General features: G+C 40.7%; 2 protein-coding genes across 8 annotated transcripts; one reads left to right on the forward strand and one right to left on the reverse strand.

Annotated features, from left to right (window-relative positions):
* Positions 1-60: 60 nt before the first annotated feature.
* NUSAP1 (nucleolar and spindle associated protein 1) lies at positions 61-14,291 on the forward strand. Of its 3 annotated transcripts, none has more exons than XM_087746241.1 (12): positions 61-377; positions 1,848-1,913; positions 2,995-3,186; positions 4,278-4,452; positions 6,209-6,298; positions 7,025-7,137; positions 7,866-7,931; positions 8,119-8,306; positions 10,477-10,664; positions 11,694-11,804; positions 12,385-12,496; positions 12,977-14,291. In XM_087746241.1, the coding sequence occupies exons 1-12, from the start codon at positions 285-287 to the stop codon at positions 13,062-13,064; spliced, it is 1,482 nt and encodes a 493-aa protein (XP_087602367.1). In that variant the 5' UTR covers positions 61-284; the 3' UTR covers positions 13,065-14,291. The 3 variants fall into 3 exon arrangements, with proteins under 3 accessions (XP_087602367.1, XP_087602368.1, XP_087602369.1); XM_087746242.1 differs by having other exon boundaries at positions 10,477-10,652; XM_087746243.1 differs by having other exon boundaries at positions 246-377; positions 1,852-1,913.
* A 575-nt stretch (positions 14,292-14,866) lies between these two features.
* Positions 14,867-23,900, reverse strand: NDUFAF1 (NADH:ubiquinone oxidoreductase complex assembly factor 1). Of its 5 annotated transcripts, XR_015701930.1 has the most exons (6): positions 23,587-23,900; positions 21,332-21,957; positions 19,218-19,403; positions 17,882-17,956; positions 16,849-17,003; positions 15,208-15,327 (listed from the first exon to the last, which is right to left on the reverse strand). XR_015701930.1 is itself a non-coding variant. In XM_087746250.1 (5 exons), exons 2-5 carry the CDS (start codon positions 21,839-21,841, stop codon positions 15,187-15,189), a joined length of 912 nt encoding a protein of 303 aa, XP_087602376.1. In that variant the 5' UTR covers positions 21,842-21,957; positions 23,630-23,900; the 3' UTR covers positions 14,867-15,186. The 5 variants fall into 5 exon arrangements, 4 of the variants coding, with proteins under 4 accessions (XP_087602376.1, XP_087602372.1, XP_087602373.1 ...); XM_087746250.1 differs by lacking the exon at positions 16,849-17,003 and having other exon boundaries at positions 14,867-15,327; positions 23,630-23,900; XM_087746246.1 differs by lacking the exon at positions 16,849-17,003 and having other exon boundaries at positions 14,867-15,327.
* Between the last annotated feature and the right edge of the window lie 182 nt (positions 23,901-24,082).

A 24,082-nucleotide genomic window follows, 5' to 3' on the forward strand; every position in this document is an offset into this window, starting at 1 on the left:
TTGGGAAACGAGCCGCATCGCGTCATTCCGCCGTCCAATCAAGCAGAAGAGGGCAGGGCTCTCCCTCGCCGGGAGCTCCTATCGCGTTTGAAACAAAGCGCGTCTCGGTGGCCGCGCCGCCATTGGTGGTTTCCGTGCCTTCAGGCCCGACCCCTTTGCCTCGTCCAGCCAATGGCCTGGCGCGGCGGGCGAGTTCGAACGGCGGGGGCGGGGACAAGGGGCGCCGTGGCAGTTGAGCGCGAGATTCGAAGCGCGGCGGTTGGCGCCGGTGAGCCAACGCCCCGATGGCGCTCTCTTCGCTCCAGCAGCTGGAGTCGCTGAAATACGTCGAGCTCCAGCAGATCGCCAAGGCCGCCGGCCTGAAGGCCAACCTCCGGGTGAGGCGGGGGCAGCTGCCGCGGCTGGGAGGGAGCAGCGCCGCGGACCTGGGCGAGGGGCGGGTGGGGGAAGCTCTGGGTTCCCGCCCTCCCTCCGAAGAGCGGCCCCGGCTCTGGGGCTCCCTCTCTGCCCGGCCGGGAGCTGAGGGGAGCGGGTGTCGTGTGGGGAATGTGCCCCTCCCGTCCCCGTGGACGTCGTTCTCGTTTTGAGTACCGCGCTGACGGAGCCTTGGGGCCCCGTCCCTTCCTGGGGCTGGCGGCGGTGCTGGCAGGGTCACGGCCCGGGCCTGCGGAGCGGCGGTAGCTTCGCCCTGAAGCGTCCCTTCATCCAGAAAGACGCGTCCCGGTCGTTAGTTCCCGCCCGTAACGCGAGGCGCTGTGCGCCTACACCTTCGTGACGGGCATACACGCAAAGAACAAGCTGATTAGGCGGGGCTCCGTTTTTGGGGAGGCGCGGGGCTGCCCCACGCTGCACCCCCCGGGGTCGGCCCACAGTTCTGCAAGCGCGTCCCGGCCGTGCTCGGCACCGCTGGGCCCGGCCGCGACGGGCTACCGCGCTGGGTGCCCCCCGGTGCCGGTAGTTGGGGTTTGTTTTGCGACTAGGAGTCGGAAGAAGAATAACGATAGGGAGCCTTAAGGGCTAAGACTGCGTGTGTTTGTTTACCGGTCGTGGTTATAGAACGAGAAATTTAAGCATGCGCCAATCTCTTTTGCCTAGAGCTACAGATTTGTGACAGTGGCCTGATCTCTCCTGGTAGGCACTGCCAGTAAACCACTCAGCAGCGGTCAGGCTGCTGCAATACCAGCGGGAGAAGGCATAAAGCCTTAAAAGAAAGAAGATCCACGACTTAGGTGGACAAAGGAACTCATTGTCCTGACAGAACTACGACTTCTGCTTGGGGTTTTAGTTCTGGGTTATTTTTGTTCTTAAACTTATAGTTCAGATTTGATTTTATGCTGACCCTTCCAATTAGGTATTTAACTATTTTTCATAGCCTAAAATATCAAGGACGTAACTTTGTTGTTGTTATTCTATTGCTATTAATGTTGAATATATGCAAAGGATGAGAAGAATGCTTTGCATGTAGTATGGGCATGACAGAGGTTATTGCAGAAATCTGATACAATTTTAATTCATGTTTGGCTAGGCAGCGCTGCTAAAAACAGTCTCATTCATCCTTGAACAATTAAACTCTCTGGAAAATAAACAGACCAGAAGGATCCGAGTCAGGGAAATTTGTCTTTGTGCCTCCGTGGAGAATATGCTATACATTTTTCTGCAGCCTGAAGCACGTTCTCTAATTTGACTGACTTGAATGAAGCTGTAAGCATGCCTTATTCTGTTGGATTAAGGAAATGTTCTGCTTGTTTGTTGGATCAATTTATAGGACACTAGTTGGATTTATGCAGCTTTTTCTATGACAACATAATGCAATATGTGGTTCATATGTTGGTTTGATTTCTCTCCAGGCAGACAAATTGTTGAAAGCACTGAAGCAACACTTTCATGGAATAAAACAAGAAAATGAAAATATGGTAAGAGATGATAAATCAGCCATTCTTTTTAAGAGAGATAGACCTAACTTTGTAACTAGTAGAGCAAGGCATGTACCAAAGATGGTTGTTTTTTATTTTACTGTGACACGAACTGTAATAAAAATACTTTTTTCTTAATAGTGCCTTTAGTTTAATGCGCTCATGTACTGCTAGAAACAGATGTGCTAATATTAGCTTTGAAATGGCCTCCTGTATGATCTAAAGCTGATTTCCTTTCAGCTGCCAAAATTAACAGTGTATTTTTCAGCATCAGTACAAAATTATTCTCCGTGAACACTAACATTTAATTTCCATTGAACAAATCTGAATTCTTGCTTGTTTAGCTTCAGACACTAGTCAGTACCAAATATAAAAATATTTTATTCCTTTTGCATGCCTAGATGAAAGGGACTGGATATTAACTGGAAAACATTTTGCACCTGCTACAATTTACTTACACTGACACTATAATGAAAGTGACACAATTGTGATGTTTCCTCTATTCATCTCTTAATGTATTGTTTTCTTAACTTTTTTTAAAGTTTTCTCCTCTGTAAGCTGAATTATTTTGTTGGGTATGGTGATGTTTTTTATGTTTTTGATAGAAAGTAAATTGGGATCTGCTTTTTTTAAACTCTCTCCCTTTAAGTGCTTCCTCTAAAATCTTCTTTAAAGGCTTGAGGAACTGGTGTAATCCTCGTCAGCTTATTTTTAATTTTAACAAGCATGGAGGAGGCTCTGATTTTTTGGTGAAGAGTATTCCACAGAAATGTACAAATCTGGGAGGGTCACAGCATTCTGCAAGTCAGATTCGAAATAGAAAGTATTCGGGTTTTATAATCTTATTAAAATGCTATGTAATAAAACAAGTGTAGGACTTTAAAGTCTTCAAACAATGAGCTTTGATGTTTAGGGAAATCTAGATATTGCCAATTTCTTGATTGCTATGCTACTAAATGGCATGCTACTTTTTTTCCTCTGTGTGACATACTTTTTCCAGTAATAAAATTGAAACTCTTTGGAGTATCTACTTTATGTTTGTGTCAGATATGTTCTACATTATAGTATTTTTCTGCTACAGGACTCTGAAAAAAGTGCATCTGCTTCCATTGAATTGGATGAACTGAGCAATCAGGAGGAAATTATGGCTGATTCAGTGTGTTCTATTACAAAAAGACGTGGTAAAGAAAAGAAAATAACCAGAAAAAAGAGGAACTCCAATGAGGAAACTAATACCACTGAAGAAAATACAGGGCTTTCTGCTGAGAAAGAGGTGATTTGCATTGCTTGGTTTTGTGTGCTGGCCACCCCCTTTCCCCCAAGCATAATTTAAACACACTCGATTTGTTCTACCACCACTTAGCAAGTGGTATACATTTTTTATATATATACATATGTGTGTGTGTGTATATAAGAATTTCATATGCAAATCTTCCAGTACTGGTCTTCTGTACTTTGTAGCATTGATTTTGTCTATATCTTGACTGTGTGCTATTCCATAGTGAACAGAAATTACTTGTTAAGTCGTTACTTCAAGGAAATAAATTAAATTCCTCCAAGAAATATACAATTCCAAACACTTTATCTGAATGTAAGACTGCTTTCACTAGCTCATCACAGTATTCTGAATATTAGACTAGTTTCAGAATTTATCTAAAATAAGGTTGGTTTCACTTTCTTTATATAGAAGAAAGTAACAGAAAATGGATGATTGCCTAAACTTCACAATTTTTTTAATTCCCACTCCTCTCAGTGGGTTCTTTATTCATGGGTTGTATGACTGAGGGAGGGTAAGTTTCAAGGTGAGGTGGGTGTAGAATTATTTTTTTCTAGAATTACATGCAAGTAGCGGGTGAACTAAGAACTGTGTGAAAGACTTTTACTGGTTTAGAGTTAGAGGAGGGAAATGAGAAGATGAGGAGTGTTAGTCTGTTAGTGTTAGACAGAGAATTGTACAGTAACCAAAGCTACAATAGTAAAAAGTAACATAGCCAGTGAATTTATTTTTACTTGCAAATAATTAACTTCTGTCAATAAAGGCAATTTTATACTGAAATGTTAGAGCTGTGCAGATAAAAGCTTTCTAATATAGATCTGTTTGTGAAATAACAGAGTAAGTATTTCATAGGTTAATTCAGGCTGGACTTCCGACAGTCTCTTGTTCAATCTCCTGATCAAAGCAGGGTCAACTATGAGGTTAGACCACAACGCTTAAGGTGTTATCTAATCTGATATTGAGAACCTCTGAGGATGGAGGCTGCACAACCTCTCTGGGCAATCCGTTGCCCTGACTGATCAGAACAGCAGCCTTTCTGTATATCCAGTTGGAACAAACTATTTAAGTGAAGTGTGTTTAAACTGCAGGAGCATTCTGAAATGAAAGAAAACGAAGTGCCTCAGGGTGAGCATGAAAAGGGACAGAAGGTACTCCAAAATGAGGAACAAGTAACTAAAAAGAGAGCTATTGACAATCCAGGGATGGGTACTGGTCAGAAAGAGCAACCAGAGAAGACTTCTACTAAAAGTAGTGGAGATGAACGTAAGTAGAAAATTTCAAAAAAGTAAGTTTAGTAATTTGTACTACTTAAAATGCACCTTTTGGTTATTTTATTGTGTCTGCAAAGATTTTTGTGGCATGTCTGGTGATCAGTACCTTATTTGGGAACACCAGAAAAAAAAAAATCTGTCTCCTTCGAGTTTGTGCACTTTTTTGTTTAACATACTGTAACGCAAATCCACAAATTCTGCAATGTAGGAATTCTACTGGCTTTGACTTCAGAACTCTGGACCTGATGTCTTTAGTGAAAGAGTTCCCGAAGGTCTGAGTGTGTTTGAGTCTTGCACCTCGTTTAGGATCAGTGCCTTTTGGAATACCCCCGAGATGCTACTCGGCTCCTTTAAAAAGTGGCAAGAAAGGGAGAGCTTCCTTCCTCATGCTTCGTTTTTCTTTTCCTACAGATGAACAAGCTTTGTCATTTTCTTCCCAGGAGTAAAATGAGCAGAAAAGGACATACAGACAGAATCCTTTATAATTTGTTTAAACTGCGTAACAGTATCTGAATGTATTACAGTGGATCATTTTTCTATCTGGTGGCTTTTTTAGACCTTCAAACACGATGCTGCTGAAAATATGAATTAATTTCTCCCCCACTCCTTTGTGCATGCAGCTGACATGAAGAAATGAGTTTGTCTGCCCAGTCTGATAACTTACTGCTATTGTGGGTCTATCAAATAAGAGATACCATTATTTGCTCCTGTTAAACTAAGTGTATGTAGTCCTTGAGCTGTATTATGGGTATTCTTGCTGTTCAGTAGGATTTACAGGGACATTTTTATTGGAGGACATCTATACTTTTGAAACTCATTTAGAAAATTAGGATTTTGCAATGAAGGTTCTTTTAAAAACAGAAGCAATAGAATGTGTAGAGGATGTTTTAGTTGAGGTAGCATTCATCCTGACAGTTGGCACAGTACTCATCTCTTCCTATAACTAATTATAAGTATCTGTACTACTTTCAGGTTTTTTTGTTTTGTTTTTCTTTTTTTCAATGATTTCAGACAGCAAGAGCTGTGTGACAGAAAAATACTATATCTGCATTTAGTGTTAAGTTGATTTTTTTTTTTTTCAACAACCCTCCATATTTACTTCCAGTGAGGATTTCTTTCAATATATTAAGGTCATCCAAGTTTACTTTAAAGGGGATGTGAATGTTTGCTTTCGATGTGCAAATATTGAACTCAATATGAAGTCTTTACCTGATTTTTTTTTTTTTTAAATAAAATTAGTCACTAAAATGTGAACATGAGCTTAATACTATACCTGAGAGTAGAGATGATAAAAAGAACATAGCCTCTGTATATGTGTGTAAGGCAGTGGCAGAAAAGCTGGTCAAAAAGGTATTTTTTTCTTCTTTATCAACATTTAAAAAACACTGGCTTATTAAACAGATCAAGACCTGTGAATTTAAAGTTGTTTTTGCTTAGCACAAGCATAGTTTTATTATTAACTTCCCCTGTAAAATACTTTACTATCAAAAGAAAGCAACCTAGTATGACTGTAAGATTCACTCTGGGCTTGTAGTTTGTCAAGACATGCTGTTACTGACGTACCATTTAAAAGGCTTTTGAGAGACTTAGGACATATCCATTCCAGCTGAAGTTTTTATTTCTCAACACTTAAACCCACTTCGGGGAGATAAGGTGTGTTTTGGAAAAAATACTTTTAAAAAAGGTTGTGATGACGTTAAAATATTTTCCAGGAGTTCTAACAATTTTGTCTAATCTTACTGTACCAGGTGATGCTCATCATGCAGAAGGGAAGATCCCTTTATATGTAGGCCGTGCATCTAGGTCTGGGAAAACAGGAATGAAAGCTACTACACCAAGTAAGATAACCTGCCATCTAGATGTATTGTTTGTGTGTGAAGGGAGACTTGACTTACAGTTTTTTGCAACCCAAATTTTTATTTCTGCTTGAAGAAGAGAACATCCTCTCTTTAAAAAGCAAGCAAGCAAAAAAAATTCCCAAAGGTTACATTTTAAGGCGTATCTTCCAACTTGTAAACTCACAGCAGTAAATGACTCACAGGTATGTTATAAAACTGATTTATCGAACACTTTGATGTCTTTTGGATATAATACTTGCATTCATGATTTTCAAAACAATGAAGAATGGGAAGACACGCTATTACTCCTGCTTGTTTAGTTTTCACTTTATAAATACTACTGTTGTGCTGTATTACTACGTATTAGCTTATTTTCATCACTTCATAAAATGCATTCATTCTTTTAAGTTTGGCAGTATTTCTTTTTTTCTTTAACTGCAGAATTTGGGGGTTGGACTAGATGATCTTTAAAGGTCCCTTCCAACTCAAACCATTCTATGATTCTACAATTCTCCGGAGCATGCACCAGGTGGCTATGGGGCTGGTGAAGTAGATTCTGTTTCACACTGTTTGGTTACCTGTGTATACACAGCCTTTAATTAGAGGGATACATTATATTTTTTCTGAGGCCATAATGACAGGTGTTGCAAGATTCTTCTATGAAGTAGTAAATTTCCTTAGGAGCTTATCAGATATGTGACTCTTGTTATTTTTGGAACTTCTTAGACTTTAAAAAGTTGCATGAGGCTCACTTCAACAAAATGGAATCTATTGCTGACTACATTGAGAGGAAAAAAAAAATGATTGAAAACTGCAGCAGTTCTCTCAATGAAGTCAAGGTAAGTGATAACACAGGAAGATATCCATTGTTCCCGTCTTCATTTATCTCCAGAGCCTCTCTGCAAAAGTCCTGTAGAGTCTCTTTAGAGCAATAAGTAGCTGGTCATGTGTACATGCAGTGGAAGGTCATGATCAGTGAAATTTAACTGCAGTCCTAATATAGCTAGTTGTATAGAATTATTTGTATATAACTTGTATAGTTGTATAAGTTTTTATATATTAACAGCGTATGGCTATAAATAGTTCTAGGAACCAATAAATAACTTGTCAGTTTTGAGTAAAAATAATTGTCACAATTACTTTTGTGAAGGATCTCCTGGAGTTTTTGCTTACAACTGTTTGAATTGCTGCAGAACTTTAACCAAGGGGGTCGGTTACTTTTCAAAGAACAGGAATTAACTATTAAGTTCCTCTTTGTGCCTTAAAAAAACATTGTCCAATGACTGCACATGACTGTTCTTTAAAATATATGCAATGTATGCTGTTTTCAGTGGCCCCGATTCTCAGTTTTTGTATTTCATGCTTGCATGGGTGAAAGCTGCTAATAGGGCCTCTTCCAGAGTGTGGCAGACCTTAGAAAAGTGACAGTAATGTGTCAGTGAAGATATGAATGAATATGTCAATGGACGTACCAAAACAGTAACACTGAAACTCCTGAACATTAAATTTCTCTTCTCTATGGCATGCAGTGTATCAATGTATACTTAAGACAAATTACTTTTGGCAGGTGCTGGCCAAAAAATCGAATCACTTGAGAGCATCAGGAAAAGGCATTCCACATAACAATTCTAAGGTATGTGTTTTCAGATCAGTTTAACAGTAATAGAATTATTTATGTTTAAAATATGCTTTTAAAGAAAAAAGGGAAAAACTGAAGAGACTGTATGCTGCTGATTCACTGTGTATTTTCCCTTCCTCTTAGTTGCTTTTCTGATAAATTTTTAGCAGAGCATGCTAACTCGTGATTTGCTTTTCCCTAGAAACAAAGCAGTGGCAAAACATTTTTATTCAGCCCAAACCCAGAAAGAGGCAGATTCTCCACCACCTATACTCCTAGTAACCTCCGTCGCTCACCACGCAGTTCCCTGAATGCTGCCAATCGAAGCATTTTATCTAGGAAATCTTCATTTAATCCTTCTGTCCTTTCAACAACCAAAATGAACGTCAGGTAAAAAGAACAAACCAAAACTACCAGTGAGCAATTTGATACGATACACATGAAATAATCAACACTGACTGTGATTTGACTACATTATTTCTATTTCAAGCAGGAACTACATGAGACTAATTCTGATTACTAACTTTCAGTCTAGCTTTATGGCTGGTTTAAGCCTTACTGTGCTGTTACTATCTCGATTCTTCATTTTTGATGTCTGATGGTAGAGGAATCTTGCCCCTCCTTGAGCTTTCATTTTGCTAAACCAACCAAGCCAAACTTTATTTTTCTTCTCTTACTGTGTTAGGTTTTCCATTTTGTCAGGCAACCTAATAGGCTCTGTTATATCTGAATTAATTTATCTTTGAGATTACTTAACCAGAACTGTGTGCAGTATGGCAGGTGAGTCTTGCAATGGACTCATCATTTGGGGTGGTTTTGGGTACTCTCTTTTCCTTTTCTCCCTCCTCCCCCACTCCGTGTCACAGCAGAGGCTCATCTTGTGATTGATTACTATAGGCAGATTGTTTCTAGCAGATAGGAACCAAGTTGACACCAGAAAGTCGTGATGAATTGCTAAATGAATGAGCTCATGCTCAATGCTATTAAACCTCATCTCATTTCCTTTTAAAACACCACGTGCACTTCATTATTCCTACACAGTAATCTAATTCACTACTATGTTAATATTTCCTGAACTTCTGTTATCGGTAAATTTTATTAGCTTATTACTAATTTTTATAAAGTCTTGAACAAAAAACCTTTTAAATGAAGGAATCAAAAGGACCGTCCATATGGTACTCCATTGATAAATGCCCTTTTGCCCAGTTTTCAGTGAAAGTCCTTGTCGCTACTATTTCTTTGTTGGTTTCTAACTATTGTACTCATTCCAACTTTATTTAGTTTACTTAACTTTCCACAGTGACTGAAGTTCAGATTTAGACATTCTATAATTTACCCGTATGCTTTTCCCCCTGCTAACAATATCTGGTTAATCTCAGGTCTCAGTTGTGTTGCTTTCTGCTTTTCTGATAACCTTCACGTCTCAACTTTTGCGTGACAAGATGATGGCTGCAGGGACTTTTTTGTCCCTGAATAAAGTGTGGGGGGCGTTGTTACTATTACGTCAGATAGTGCGACTTCTAATATTGACAAGTCCTAATACATAATTATGGGATTTGTAGTTTTTGCATGCAGTTCTTTTGCTATTCAAAAGTCAAGATTACAGATTCCGTGTAAAATCAAGCTCATAATCTTACTGGCTTTGTTCCTACTTTGAATGTGCTATCTTTGATTTCAATAGACAACAAATGAAAATGATATTTGTTCTGCCTCTGGTTTGGATGGTCTTTATTGTCTTCACTGCAGCCCTACTTAATTCTTAGCAATACGTAAACCAAACCAACACTTCTAGAATTTGCTTCCATTCCATTTGTCCAAAGATGTGCTGAGGTGGATCTGCACTTCATCCATAAACTTGCTAGCCCTCAAAACATAGCTTTCTTCAACATTTACTCACTGTCTTTCCATATCTTGCAGGCTTTCAGCTTATTCTCAGTACCTTTTTGATAAGGCTATTACTTCATGCAAGATTTTGAATTTTCTTTCATATGTTTATATAAATATGTATGTACACACATATATATATTAAAAATGTGCGTATATACACACATACATATAGCACACCTGTGTACCTTGGTATGTGGGTAACTTGTGCGTTTTGATTACAATTGCCAGCTTCTTCCTTTTGTAGATCTTTGAGTTCTAGACTTCTGTTAGTTAATTTTCTTTTAGTTTTCCTTAATTTGAATTTTCAAATTAACAATATTTATATATAATGTTTATAATGTTTTACTACAGAATCCAAATCTAAAGTAAATCATATCTGTTGGTGAAGAAATTTACTAACTTATTACATCCAAATATATTTGCTCTCCAAAATAACAAGAAAGTCAGTTCTTTGTAATTCCCAATATTACTGCTATTGATGATGGCTTGTAACTTGAAAACTGACAGCAAAGGTATTTTTTGTGCAGTTTATGCATAAGCTGTGAACATCTTATACGCAGTAGAACTTGCTACCTGTTAGAAAGGTAGAACACAGAAGCTTCTGTATTCTGTCACGTTGCTTACATTCCTTGTAGATGACTAATTTTGTCTTCATGTTTCTAATAATTTTCAGGTTCTCGGAAGCCACAAAAGATAATGAGCATAAACGCTCTCTTACCAAGACTCCATCTAGAATGTCTCCATACTTGGAGGAGATCTGCACACCTGATAGCCAAAAGAGCTGCAAACTATTAAGTCGGAAAAATAGCAAGGGAAATGCAAGAAATAATGACCTGACAGCATCAAATGGTAAAGTGGATGGTAAATATTTGTGTTTTTTCAGGTCATGATCTTTGTCTTGTTGAATTATCATATAATTTTTTTATAACGTACTGTCATGTAGATCCAGGTTTTAATTTCGTTCTCTAATTTATGACTGATTCTTCAGAAACTGCAGTAGTTTCTTTGTTTCCTTTGGTTTCCAGTGTTTTGACTAAAATGGTTATGTGCTAAGACTTAAACATGTGGTACCTAGCTACCTACAGAAAAGCCTAATACGGGATGTAGGGGATAGAAATTGTTCTCAACCTTTAGGGACTACATAGCAAGAGATTCATATAGCAGGTACAGGGAGATCCTGTCTGCGGTGAGAGGAGCTCCTGATGCTTTCTCAGTGGTCTCATTCTCCTTGCGGGATTGGCATGCACCAGGCTTCTAGCTGTGTTTTAGGACAACCTGTTATCATCAGCCTCAGCAACCCTGATTAACTCTGGAACTAAAGCTCTGTGAGAAAAAGTACAAGTCTTCTAATTACTAATGCTCTCTGCACCAGCACAGCTCTGCTGTCTAGCAGCTGATACCCTAGCATCACAGGTACATTAGCACAGGTCAAGAAGCCAGAGTTGCCTGTCCTGCTGTACGACAATATGGATTATTTTTTTAAGTGGAAAGGAAAGTTCCACTGCTGATCAGAAGCTGGTGTGTTCCAGAAGAATGCTGCTTTTTTTAATGTGAAAATCCACTTTGTCCCAAAGAAGCATAGAGACTAGGAAACACAATTTGCTCTGAAGGACTAGAAAAATGCATGGAGCTATATATGCCATTGCATAGCATAATCAGAGCAAAAGGGCTAATACTCTACAACCCTTGCTCTTTCCAGACCCGAAAGCTCCCAATTTCAAGTGAGCTGTGTTTGTGCAATTCCGTCTTTAGAGGCAGCAGACGGTAGCATTTAATGGCTCTTTGGTTTTGATAGTTGTAAGGTGGTCTTCACAGGCACTTTCCAACTTGCGATGTACAGTGATGCTCTTGCTACTATAATTAAGTATGATATCTTGATGCCATTTGTAGTTATCACTCCCTTCAAGTTTGCGGCTCATCCTGCAGAACCCACAAGCACAAAGAAGACCTTTGATCTCAAAGCGAGTCTCTCAAGGCCGCTTCGGTATCAGCCACATAAAGGTACTGTGATCCTGTGCGGTTTGTGTTGGTCATACTTGCTGAGCATAAGGGGTAAGGCATTGATACGAGCCGTGACACAGCGAAGTTTTCAGTCTCTCTTCCTGTCCCTTCCCCTTCCTCTCCGGATTCCCACACAGTCTGTGGACTGATCTTAAATTTCTACATAATACATGCTTTAAGAGCCTCCCTATAGAAGAATAAGTCTTTATGACCAAAAGCCCATAAATATAAGAATAAACATCCTTGTATTTCCTGTACATACGTCTATTCAGTGGAATACAAGATACTGCTTTACAAAATGAGGCGCTTTTTTTTTTTTTTTTTGTAAAGTGCACTGCTGTGTGAGAAGCTGAACTCTGTGTGGTGTTACTTATAAGTACAGTCACCTGTTACTACTTACAGAAAAACTACTTGTAGGGAATGGGCTGGTGACACTGATAATACAACTGAAGAGTCATTTCATGTTAAAGTGAACCAGCAAAAAAACAGGCTAGCTAGTATAAAATTCACGGTAAGATGTTCAGCACACAATTACTAAACTAGTAATTCAGTAGTCTCTCTTTTTGCCCTTAAATTGTAGGACGACTAAAACCTTGGGGAGAATGTAAAGAAAATACTGCCCTCAGTAAGTCTGTCAGTAGCAACATCTCTTCACGTAAGAAAGATTACAAACAGCCGCATCTCCAGACAAGGTTAGTACACCATTAACTTTTTATGAATAGTGTTCTTTAAAATGATATAATGACTCATTTGTCCTCTTAGGATTTAAATATGCAGTTCAGGAAAGAATACTTTTATATTAAAGCAATTTTTGCCTCCAGTAGCCTGTCTAGTATCAGAAAGGCCAACAAAGAGGACAGCTCTGAATCTGACAGACTGCCATTCTATGAAAGCTATCAGTTCTGGCATTTGGAGATTTACCTTCACCTTGGAAGAAGCTGTGAACTTTGACACGTTGTTACCTTGAGTGTTGGCCCTGTACGCTTAAGCAGAAGTGTTTGCCTGAATGGTTGGATTCAGTCCAAAATGGAACCGCTCTCTGCCCGTGGCAGATGCAGCACACTGGTTAAACAGATGTCAAGCCTTGGTCAGCTTCAGATTCCTTTGGTTGCTTGTGTCCCTACCTTTAACGTAACTCGATGTGGTCTGTCTCTCTTCTTTTTCCCCTTCAGGGAAGAAAGGCGTGAGAAACATGAGCAAGAGAGAAAAAAGAAAAAGGCTCAGGCTCTTGGAAAACGTAGAGGACTGTCTGTGGGTTAGGAGGAATAAGAAATATTGAAGAAATCCCTGTAAATACTGTTCCTGTCGTGTAAATATTTGTGCCGTCTGTTTATGGTTTGGCTTGCTATTAGCTAGTGGAATCCAGAGAGCATTGAATGAGACCTTAAAATGTATCCAAGCGTAAGGTTCTAGTGATCAACTCCTCTAACAAGATGGGTTCTAAACTTCTAGGAGCTTAGAACCATCTCTAGTTGCTTAATAATGTTTTCATTTAACTAACTCGTTTAACTAAAAGATGTTAAAGAAGAAAATGTAAACGGCAGAAAGATGCTCAGGAAGCCTCCTTGCAACTTAGGCCAGACTTCTCCACCGGAATGCCCTCGTTACCCACTAGAATGCACGCTTTGGGTAGCGAACCTCAAAATGTTCCACTGGTAAATCACAGGAGCTGAAGACGTCTGCTGGCCCTGTTCTCCAAATTGATCTTTAAATTCTGTAACAACTGTCACAGCAATTATTCAGCACTTCTAGTTGCATGCCTGTGAAGTAGTACGGAATTTCCAAGCAAAGAAAAAATATGCAAGCTCTCTGGAAAACTAAAAGCTTACAGCATAATTGTAAAATACCCTATTTTTAAGACGTCACAACTGAAAAGTGGATGCTTTGAACAGTACAGATTGTTCTGCTATTTACCACGGAAAGGAGCAAGTGTTAAAAAAATTCTGGTTTCCATCTCTATGATGCTTAAAAGAGGTTACAGTAGTGTTGAGGCACATTCAATACCTTAGATTTAAAAGCTGTTGCTACTTTTAAAAAATACATAGAAAAGCTGTCTAGATTTATTATGGATGGAATGGGAAAGGCAATTTAGCAGTTGCAATCTTAGAATTTTGAGCAAAGTGTTTCGGTGAATTCAGTGTCCTATCAAATATATGTTCAAATGTCAAGAACAAGCATTTTTTTATAAACCTAATGGTGGGAAATAAATATTTTGTATATATCCTATTTGTTGCTGGTTGTATCATCTAGTGTACTATGTATAACTACCTCCTTTTTGTGACCAGTTTTCCTTACTGATCAGCCTGCCTACCGCTGTATGAAAGCATGTTTGTTCTGGTATCTTTAGAAATTATAACCATCATTCCTCTTTTGCTCTTAAGTGATTGTAATTCTGTACAAGAGGAAAATGATAGTATTAGACACTGCCATAGAAAATGTAGGTACATTTAATATTTGTGAAGTACACTTAAAGGAGGTCACTGCAGAGGAGGTCAGTGCTTTGATTAGACAAAGTTTGTGACAGCTGAAACGAAACTATTCAGCACTTGGTCTTTAAAGTGTTTCTCAAATTACTGCAGACCAGACTTCTCAGAAAAAGGGAGGTGTTGAGCTTCTGTGCCACCAACTGAGGCTGTGACTGCTTACAATAAGCTGAGTAAACTGATTGTACACATCAGAAAAGCTCTGTAATGGTGCTAAGCAAGCTGAGCTGTGCCTCCTCAGGGACCGGAGAGTGACGGGGGTTTCCCCCCAGCCCAGCCTTGGAGCATTACTTCTGTTCAACCACCCTAGCTCTATAAAGCTGTAGGACTATCATCTGTTTCAATCTTGGCAGCAGCAGCTCTTTCTTTTTTTAGTTATTCAGAGGAGCTAAAGATTGAAATACTTCTGCCTTTTCCACTTCTGGTACTATTCTTTGTACATTTCAGCAGCTGAGTGACGCTTAAGCACCATTCTTCATCATACTTTTTCCAGTTTAAAACTATGGCTGTTTCACAACTGTCTACAAAGCATATAATGTAGAAAGTGAAATTGTTGTACAAAAAAGAACTACAACAAGCTTGTGAAATACTTTTATTTTGTAAAGGTCAGGACAGGAGCCAAAACTTACCCAGTCAACAGTTACTACTTTGTAAGAATGCATCACAACTCTCCTCGGGCCACGTTCCAGTCCGTGTACGCACAGTCCCTCCGGGACTCCGTATTTGGCAGCTCGAAGATGCCAAGGGTGTCGCTCCAGCCAGATTACTAGTCAACGCTTCATGCGCTTCTCTCTAACGTTTACATAGACTCTTCAAGTCGTTATAAGCCACACATTAAGAAGTGTCTTATAAAAATGAACCAAGCATCTGAAGAATATCCCACAGGATACCAGCCCCACTTAGATTTGAGGATTCTTTTCATACATTTCATAGGCAAACTCTTCTTTATGAGCTCTATCGTTTAGCAGGCCAATAAAATCAATCTCCAGCTGGAACGGACCATCTACTTTATCCCCGATCGTGAATCCAAGGGTACTAACCTAATTAAAAGATACGTACATTAGAACAGTTTTATAATGTTACAATCAAACACAATTGTATCTACCACTTCCATATTGTACAAACAATTCATAGCCATCCACTGTAAACAGTGGTATTTGCTCCAAGTGCAGCGTTACTTCTGAAGCCTTGAACGCTCCACTACCAGATTTTCAATGCAGACCCCAGCAGGAAACTACTTCACGTTTGTCTTTCGACCACGTGTGTTGAACCCTTTATTAGAAACAGCCTGAGCCTAAGGCGACGCTGCAATTTTTATCCTTCAGGGTTTGTGTATGAGTAGTTTCATCATGATTGCGTGCACAAGCGCCGTTTCATGAAGTCTGTTATAATTCTTATGTGAGTAGGAAACAAACAATGTAATTAAGGATGGAAGGGGAATTTCATTCTAGATGAAGTCATACACCTGGCATAGTGTGAAAGTGCACCAAACCAGGCATTTTAAAGACACATGAAACTTTGTTACTGAGTTTTATATTAAGGCAAGGCTCTTAGCCACTGTTTCCCAATTAGAAAAATGTTCTTAAATACAAGGACATTCCTCATTCCTTTCTCCTAATATTCACCACTATTCCATTTTTTAAAAAAAATACTTTTTATTCTAACTAATAAATAAATTCCATGAAAAACTGTGCGGCTCAGGCATGTTTCCCATTAGCCTGTGGCTCGCCTGAACGCTCTCTGGGCTCCTACGCGCCACCAGTCACCCTTCAGAGGCTCCGGTGCTGGTGGTCCTCAGGCAAGCTGGGCCACCAGGGGCAGGGCAGCACTTTTAAGCTCCAGCTGCCCCTAAGCCCTGCTACAAGTGCAGGTCCGAGCCCTGCCCGTGATTTTAAGGACTGCGGTACCTGCAGGAAAAGAATGCCTAGGATGTGTCAGATAAAGTTGACTAATTGTAGGCTGAGGCTAAATGTGTGTTGCAAGTGTACGCTACATAAATAACAGAACAAAGGTAAAGAAATGAAACACATCGACATTCCTCTCAGATTGTCTCATGTTTTAAACGCTGTCTCTTCCCCAGAAGCAAGCTCTACCATCAGCCCTCGGCTTATGGAGCCTGGAGAGTTCTCAAAGCTCCATCTTTCTGGTTCATCTTGTTATAGATGACTACGGGAGTCACCTAAACTCTCTCCTCTGAAGAACTTAGGCCTTTGCAAGCCCTAGATACATTGGCTATTTCCTGCCTTTTTATTCCTGTTTAACAATGCCTTTCCTGGGAAAACGTATAGTAGTACCATGAGGGACCAAGACTTCTCAAATATCAAGATTTCTTTTACTGCTTTCACATCGCTTCCCCTATTTTTAGGTTTCTTTAAAATACATTTGTAAAATTACACTTCAGATTATATGCAAGTGCATCGTTTTTACTGTGAAATACTGCACATAAGATAACAAGGAATGAAAATTAAGTGGAGGATGCTTAGATCAAGTATCATTTTGTCCCTTTAACTCCTGGTATATATTTTTAAACACCCCACGTACAACTTCATGTTTTCATTTACCGTTTTGAATGACTGTATATTCCAAATCCTGATAAATTTTTCAGTGTCCCTGTTGAAACACGGGCCTTTTATAATGACTTTCTTCCATGAAGCATATTTTTTCTTGTAGTTGATCCACCTTCATTCGTACTTGCTTTCTACAGCCTCGATTTCTTCTGTTTTAAAACAGATTGTTTTCACGCTGCCAATCACTGAATTGCCCTGAAATTTTTCCTAATTTTTGTTTTTCATTAAGGCAATTAGGAACTGAATGCAACATTCCAGGTAACTAACACTGATTCAAGTAACGGGCCTTTTATTTTCTCCCCATATACATTTCTAACATTGTTTTCCTTTTGGTAGTCACTGGGTATTAAGCTGCCCTCAGTTACATACAGAAGGGTCACTGAAATTTAAAAGACAAAAAAGAAACACCACCAATTTTTTCCAACACGTCTCCCCTCGTGAATCAGTGAATTAGCCTACCTGTTTGAAGAAATAAAATAAAAAATACTCAAACACATTTACTTAATACTTAAACTTGAAAGCCTGAAAAAAGCTAAAAAAGAGCCTATAAATACATCAGTTTACTGCTCACCATCAAGGTCATTGATACAGTACATCCTCAAATAAAACTGCACGATATGATATCCCTTACAGTCTTCTGTCAGGAAGGAAGTTTATAACACTTTTGTTATTACTGGCAGTACTGTGCCAACTGGAACTTTCGATTTTAGTCACTTTGATCATTCCTCAAAGAAAAAAATTTTGTCGTTTTCTTTTTTTTTTTTTTGAAAAGACAAGTAAGTTGTGAGTTGTTTCTTGGTTATCTAGATCTCTTAAAAATATTTTTGGAGCTACTTTGAAGTAAACTGACACCGCTATCACAAATTAGGATCATTTAAATGCAAAGGCAAGCACACAAGTACCTTAAAACAAGAAGAGTCTCTTCAATTTCAAATTCACAAACACTAAACGATTTGTAAATTATCTATATCATGACAATATAATCTTAAAGGATATTTCGGGCAGATAAAGCCTGTAGAAAACTTGCCTTGTCTAACCAGATAGGATGCTGGTCATCCTGGACTCTTCCCCGACTGGAGAGAAAGAATTTGGAGAATGGAATCTAACAGAAACAAAACCAAACCAGACTTTAGTGTCACCAGTACATAGAACAAAAATTTAAGAAATAAAAAGCCTGCATTAGTAAATAAAAAAATACTCTGCTACATCCGGTGCCAGCGCTAGTTGGGCACATGGAACTGGCACAGAGAAATGGGCCACATCAACCCTTTCATCAACCACTCACATCCAGCTCCAGCCCCACGCCGTCCTGTGGCGGCCGCCTGTAGCCGTTGTGCGGGATTGTTACCCACACGTTAGGACACGATGACAGGCTGCAGCACAGGAGGTAGCTGTTTACATCTAGATTATCTCCTTCCAATAACATGTCAGCATAAAATAGAAATGAATGAAAACTCTAGCATGCATGCGTATCCACAGCTCATCTGCACCCAAGCTGTGTATTTCATAGTGCGAACTTCTTACCGAGACATCAGTACTCTAGCAAAGCAATTCAGAATAATGTAAAAATGACTTTGAATGCAGTGGGAGCAAGAAAGAGGAGGGGCTGTGATAAGAGATAGGAAAGAGGAGGGTTAGCTTGCGCGGGCGAGAGGAAAACATGCAAGCCAGCGATGACACGCTGATTTCCATCCTCCTGACTCCTCATCTGTGAAAAAGGGGGCTGTTCTCATATGACTGGACAACGCTATTACAAAGCACCGAACGCCAGCTCATAAGGATGTGCAAACCTCCTTAATGTTGTCATCAGCAAATTACAAAAGTTCCCCAAGCTTCATCAGAAAAGAGCCGAAGCTCCTATTTCGTACAAATATTATTTTGGGTCACAGATTCAAAGGCCATAAATGACAAACCACATCTTTGAGCCGCCGACAGACTCCAGCGAGTCAGCGGGTTACGCAAATCCTGTCGCAGGGTACAAATCCTACACCAACCTATGTCCATTTGTATTACAGATAAAATGGTTATCACAGAGAATATTCTGGCAACACCTGCTAAGCTTCAATTGCTGTACGTATTCTCTTACTCCAGTAACAGCTAACAGCAGAGGTTTAGGTGAACATATGGTGGATCACATCTTTAACACAAATGACACAGTGTGCCCTCCCACAATCCAGTGATTTACAATTTTGGGAACTCCCAAGCCAAACGCACGCGTCTGTGGTATAAGGACACCTAACAGAAGCATTGTTGAACAGACAGCAATAGCAACAAACAGTGACTGTTGAGTGAATTTCCCTTCCACAGAGCCATGGCCAGGACCCCAAGACAGTCTCGTTAGTTTGAAAGACGCGCTAGTTCACCTTTATTTCCTCCCAGTACGGGCCTCCTCGGGTGAACATGAAGTAGTTGTAGAGGTCATCCTTTTGATGAGAGAAGTAAGGGTCTGTATAAATGTTTACCATCCAAGGTCTGCCATCGCCACGGACACGTAAATACAGACTGTTGAAGTTTGACCAGTCGTAATACTTCTTCCTAGCAAAAGATCCCTACAAATTATTAATAAATAGAATTATTCCTCCTTAATAAAGGGAAACTTCCATTATGAAGAACAGAGCACTATTGCTTTGACCACTGCTCTCATTATTATGTCAAATAATATCTACTGCACTGTGGTGAAAACTGGGTTAGCCTTTCATCACACTAGCTGCTGATCTCACTGAATTTCCTTCAGCACTGTATTAGAGCCCACAAATTGCAGTAACACCACTCTGAGGACTCGTGCTTTAATTATAAACCACAACCTTGTAACTATCAGAAATCAGACCTCCTTCCTAGGACCAAATTCCCTACCAGGCAAGTACACAAACACTACAGTGATGGATCAGTAGTTAGGTAGTTCATTAAGTTTAATGTAGTTCATTAAGTTTAATGTTCTGTGGTCACTACTAGATTATTCAGAGGTGAATACAAGAAATTGAGGAAGCGGGATAATTTATCCCCTGTGATAACTTCCCTTACTGAAGACTGACATAAGCACTGGAAGCATTTAATGTTTTCCAACACTTTTTGTCCTTAACTGTGCATAATGATACGGATTGCAAGCATGCCTAATTCTCAACTGCATTTTTTTTCCAAAGATCTTAAAAGTCCCGGTGTTGTGATTTGCACATAGGCAGATCCAAGAGTCTTCAGAGAATTACAGTGAGGTCACTTGGAGTGATGGGTGGCAGGGGTCAGAGCTATTCTTGGCCAGAATTGCTTAAATCAAGCCAAAATTAGCACCAAAAATTCAGAGGTTTCCCCTTTATTTTACAGCACTACTATGGTTACCTATCAACCCTCCTTCTACCAACTCATCTTACAGGTAACAGGATGAGTAGATCATCAATACATTCACACAAGGGCTGTGACTACTTGATTTTACGGTTTTGCCACCTTTGAGCCTTTTTACTTAAATAAAGAAGAGCCTTTGTGTTTACGTTTTCACCCTGTGATTTCAAACTGCCTTATAAAGATGGACTGATACACTCCACTACTTCAGAAGTAGGAGGTGAAAGTCTGAGTCACGTTTGCACAAGCCAGTAGCAGTCCTGGGAATTTAACTCAGGTGAGATGCAGCTCGCTGTTCCATTTCCCTGACCCAGTGTCACCATTTTAATCAGTGTTCATCTGCCTCTCATTTGCCCATTGATTTTTCTCACTCATATTTTCTGCTCTCCAAGTTGCTGGCCCAGAAAAGATTTTACCTGTGTCCTTGTGCCAAGTCACAAACAACAGAACAGACTAAAAAGTTAAGCATTTTATACACTGAATCAAAATGTTCCTTCGCTTTTAAATTTGCTTAAAAATATGTAACGAAACAAGCAGTATCAATAATAACGACATCCATTTCTGGTTCCATTTTGTTCAATTCTGAGCTACCAAAGATTTGTGTCTCACTTTTTCTGGTGTACAGTAGGAGTCAGACCTTTAAAAAGTACATTTCAAAGCATTATTTTCTGTTCCTGTGAGAAAAAAAGATGAGCTCATTCACCTAAACCAAGCCTGATGAATAGGCCAAGTGAAAGCCCAGAAAATTTGTCCTGATAACACATTCAATTAACTTCAAATTTAGAGAGACATCTATTTTAATCACACCAATTTTTGATATAAAGGTTCATTACAGATTCTTCACTTGCAAGGAGGCTGCAAACAAGGCTGTCTTAATGAGCAGATGCCCTATTGTACATAAGTAAATGATCAAACATATATTATTCCTTTCCTAAGAAAGGAAAACAAAATCCAAGACAAAGTTTAAGTTCCTTCCAGGTCAAAGGATATAGCAGCAATTACATCCCTGAAGGAATACCTAATACTCCTGGAAATGATCAGTTTCAACCGCAGCAAACAACAGTCCACTTGTTGTCACTGGGATTACACAAAAATGCTCTCCGATTAAATAACAGAAGCTATGCAAACATGAAGCTGTACTTACCACCGGCGGTTTAGCTCTCATGCTACAGTATCCACTGTATTTTGTCTCCCCATCACGAGGCACCTCCGTATTGAGGGTTCCATACAGCAGAGCAGCCTGGTTATTCCTACCCAATTTGAGGTAAACTTCACTTTTCCCGCCAATCTCTACATCAGAGGAAATAACCCATTTACTCAAATCTTCTTGGCTCCGAAACTCCCACAATACCCTTGTCTGTTCCAACAGGTACTGATTGACTGGATGGCCTCCAGGTCCTATTAAGTAATCTTTGGTCTCCTTCTTCAGCATGCTTAGCTGAGTCTTTAAGACATCAAAGCCCTTCTTAAAACTGAAATCAACATTTTGCCAGGACGGTTTTTTCTCAGGCTGTGACCCTGGCCTCCTGTAGCTGCTATACAGTTTTGACATGGAATCGCTGAGGAGAGGTCCAAGTACGGGGCGCAAAACTTTGTGCCTGCAGCACCTACCACCTAAGTAAGCACTGTTCAGCAATGTAATAGTCAGAGCCATATTGGTAAACTTGAAGAATTCACTTCCAGTAAGGCAATTAATGGGCTTGAAATTAATTTAACAACAAAATTAGTATCCAGAGCTATCTTACTTTAGTTACTGTTGTTTATCTCCACCTTTAATGAAAAAGAGAAAAAGATTAAAAAAATTACATATAGGATGCTTGTAAAACTATTTAGTTTTTAAAACAGATATTAACTAGAAATCTAAGCCATTGGAAAAAGGAATAAAAAATAACACCAAGTATTACACTTCGTCAGAGTTCTAGTTACTTAATGATTTTCACGCTATGTATCTCGCCTCGCTCCACCTCCGTGATGTGAAATACCCATGCAAATAAGAAAAACTAAGTAAAATACTTCAAATAAAACTGAAAACAGAAAAAAGCAATTCCTGTTCATCTCTTTCACTGTAAGTAAGTTGACGTATTATGAGTAATACCAGCAAAAACAACCTCAAGATGAATGTTTCGAAAAGATAGCATCTATATAACAATAAAGTATTATCCCCTGCAAGAAAATCACAAATCCACAGCAGGTAGACCATGCTGCCATATGGACCAGAATGGCAGTCTCGTCTGACAGTCACAGATGACAAGACTTTCCAGCTATGAAGTCCTACAGCAGCCACACTACATGCTTCTTTCATAAGTCATCCAGCCCCTTGCCCCCTTAACGTATCAGAGAGATTTGCAAAGACCAAAGCATTTCACGTGAAAGACCGCAATTTAACAGGTGTTTTTATAAAGTTTTGGAAAAAATCTGAAACTCTCCTCTTTGCTTCTCTGCATCACTGCTGGTGAGAAGGGCTATGCCACACTGCTGTTCTCCAATTCATAAGGGAGAGCCCTAATGTTCAATGCTCTGTACAGAGGCTATTACCTGACTCATAAAATTAGACAGACTAGTTGCCTGTTGTTTTTTTTTTTTCTTTTTTTGCCACAGAATAAATCCTAAAACGATGTCAAATCAGTTCATCTTCTCTGAGCTTTTAAGAACGGAGCCAGTCACCCCACATACGTTCTCTGTATGCCACATACCTTCCTTTATTCACAGTAAAATTCACTACTATTATTCTCATGCTCCGATTAAGCTATGCACCGTGGACTAAAACCGCATTGAAAGAATTCCCATTCTCTCTATCACACACTCAGCAAGATAGAAGGCAAGTTCCTAAAAAAAGAAAACCCATGCACGGGGCTTCCATGTCCCTTAGGACTAAGCACGAAAGCAACGCGACCCTGCACATTGACCCGGGCCACTTCTGGGCCCCGCCTGCAAACCTGCCCCACACCGAGACACAACCAGCAGAAAGGGAAGGTGCAGAAAAGCTGCTGCCCGCAGCCAGGCTGAGCCCTGCTCAGCACAGACTCGTCCTCGCTTCCTCCGAGTACCAAGAAAAAAAATGGTAAATTCTAATAAATTTGACTTCTGCCCCATTTTTGTCCCTACGCAACGTTTTACCAGTACGCCGATCTAACGCCAGCACCGATTCACCGCCCAGCAGTTGCAAAACCTCGGCTTCCAGCGCTTGCACCTCACCGCACCCCCACAGCGAACCGCGCCTCGGCCTGGGCACCGGGCCCGGATTCCGCCCGCCTTCCCCGAGCCCGCAGGGCAGAGGCGAGGCCGGGACGCAGCGACAGGCGGTAGCGGCCTCTCCGCAAAAGCGGCCGCCTCCACACCCCGCTCCGTGACCGACAGACTCCCCGGCGCCGAGGCACCGCCTCACCTTCCCGCCCTTACCGGCGGGTCCCACCGCTTCCGGGCCCGGCGGAGGAACACGCACCGCGCCGCTCTGGTTCCGCCGGCAGCAGTAGCCACCGAACTCCCGCCTTCACCGGCGGCGGAGGCGAAATCTTCCCTCCTCTCCGCGGGCGCGGAGAGGCCGCTGCACGGTGCCGTAGGGGTTGACTCGCAAATATCTTTGCGTTTAAAGAGAGGCTGAGTGGGGGGGGGGAAGATGCCTTGTTTGTGAGGAACGTGTCGGCGGGACAGCTCGAATAAACGCTGATGGGGCCAGTAAAAGGCCCTCGGCGCCGGACCTGCCCGCCCCGTGAGGGGAGAGGGGCGAGGGGGAGGCGGCAGCCGCGCGGCCGCGCTGCTGCCGCCTCCCCCTCGCCCCTCTCCCCTCACGGGGCGGGCGGCCCCGCCTTTCTTCCCGCCCCGGCGCGGTGCGCATGCGCGGTGCCCTTTGTGTCCCGGTCGGGCGGGCGGCGCGGGGCAGGCCGGGCCGCTGTGA

The sequence above is a fragment of the Nipponia nippon genome, unplaced genomic scaffold, assembly GCF_047370975.1.
Source record: "Nipponia nippon isolate SJK-2023a ecotype South Korea unplaced genomic scaffold, ASM4737097v1 scaffold_10, whole genome shotgun sequence".
In the NCBI taxonomy this organism is placed as follows: domain Eukaryota; kingdom Metazoa; phylum Chordata; class Aves; order Pelecaniformes; family Threskiornithidae; genus Nipponia; species Nipponia nippon.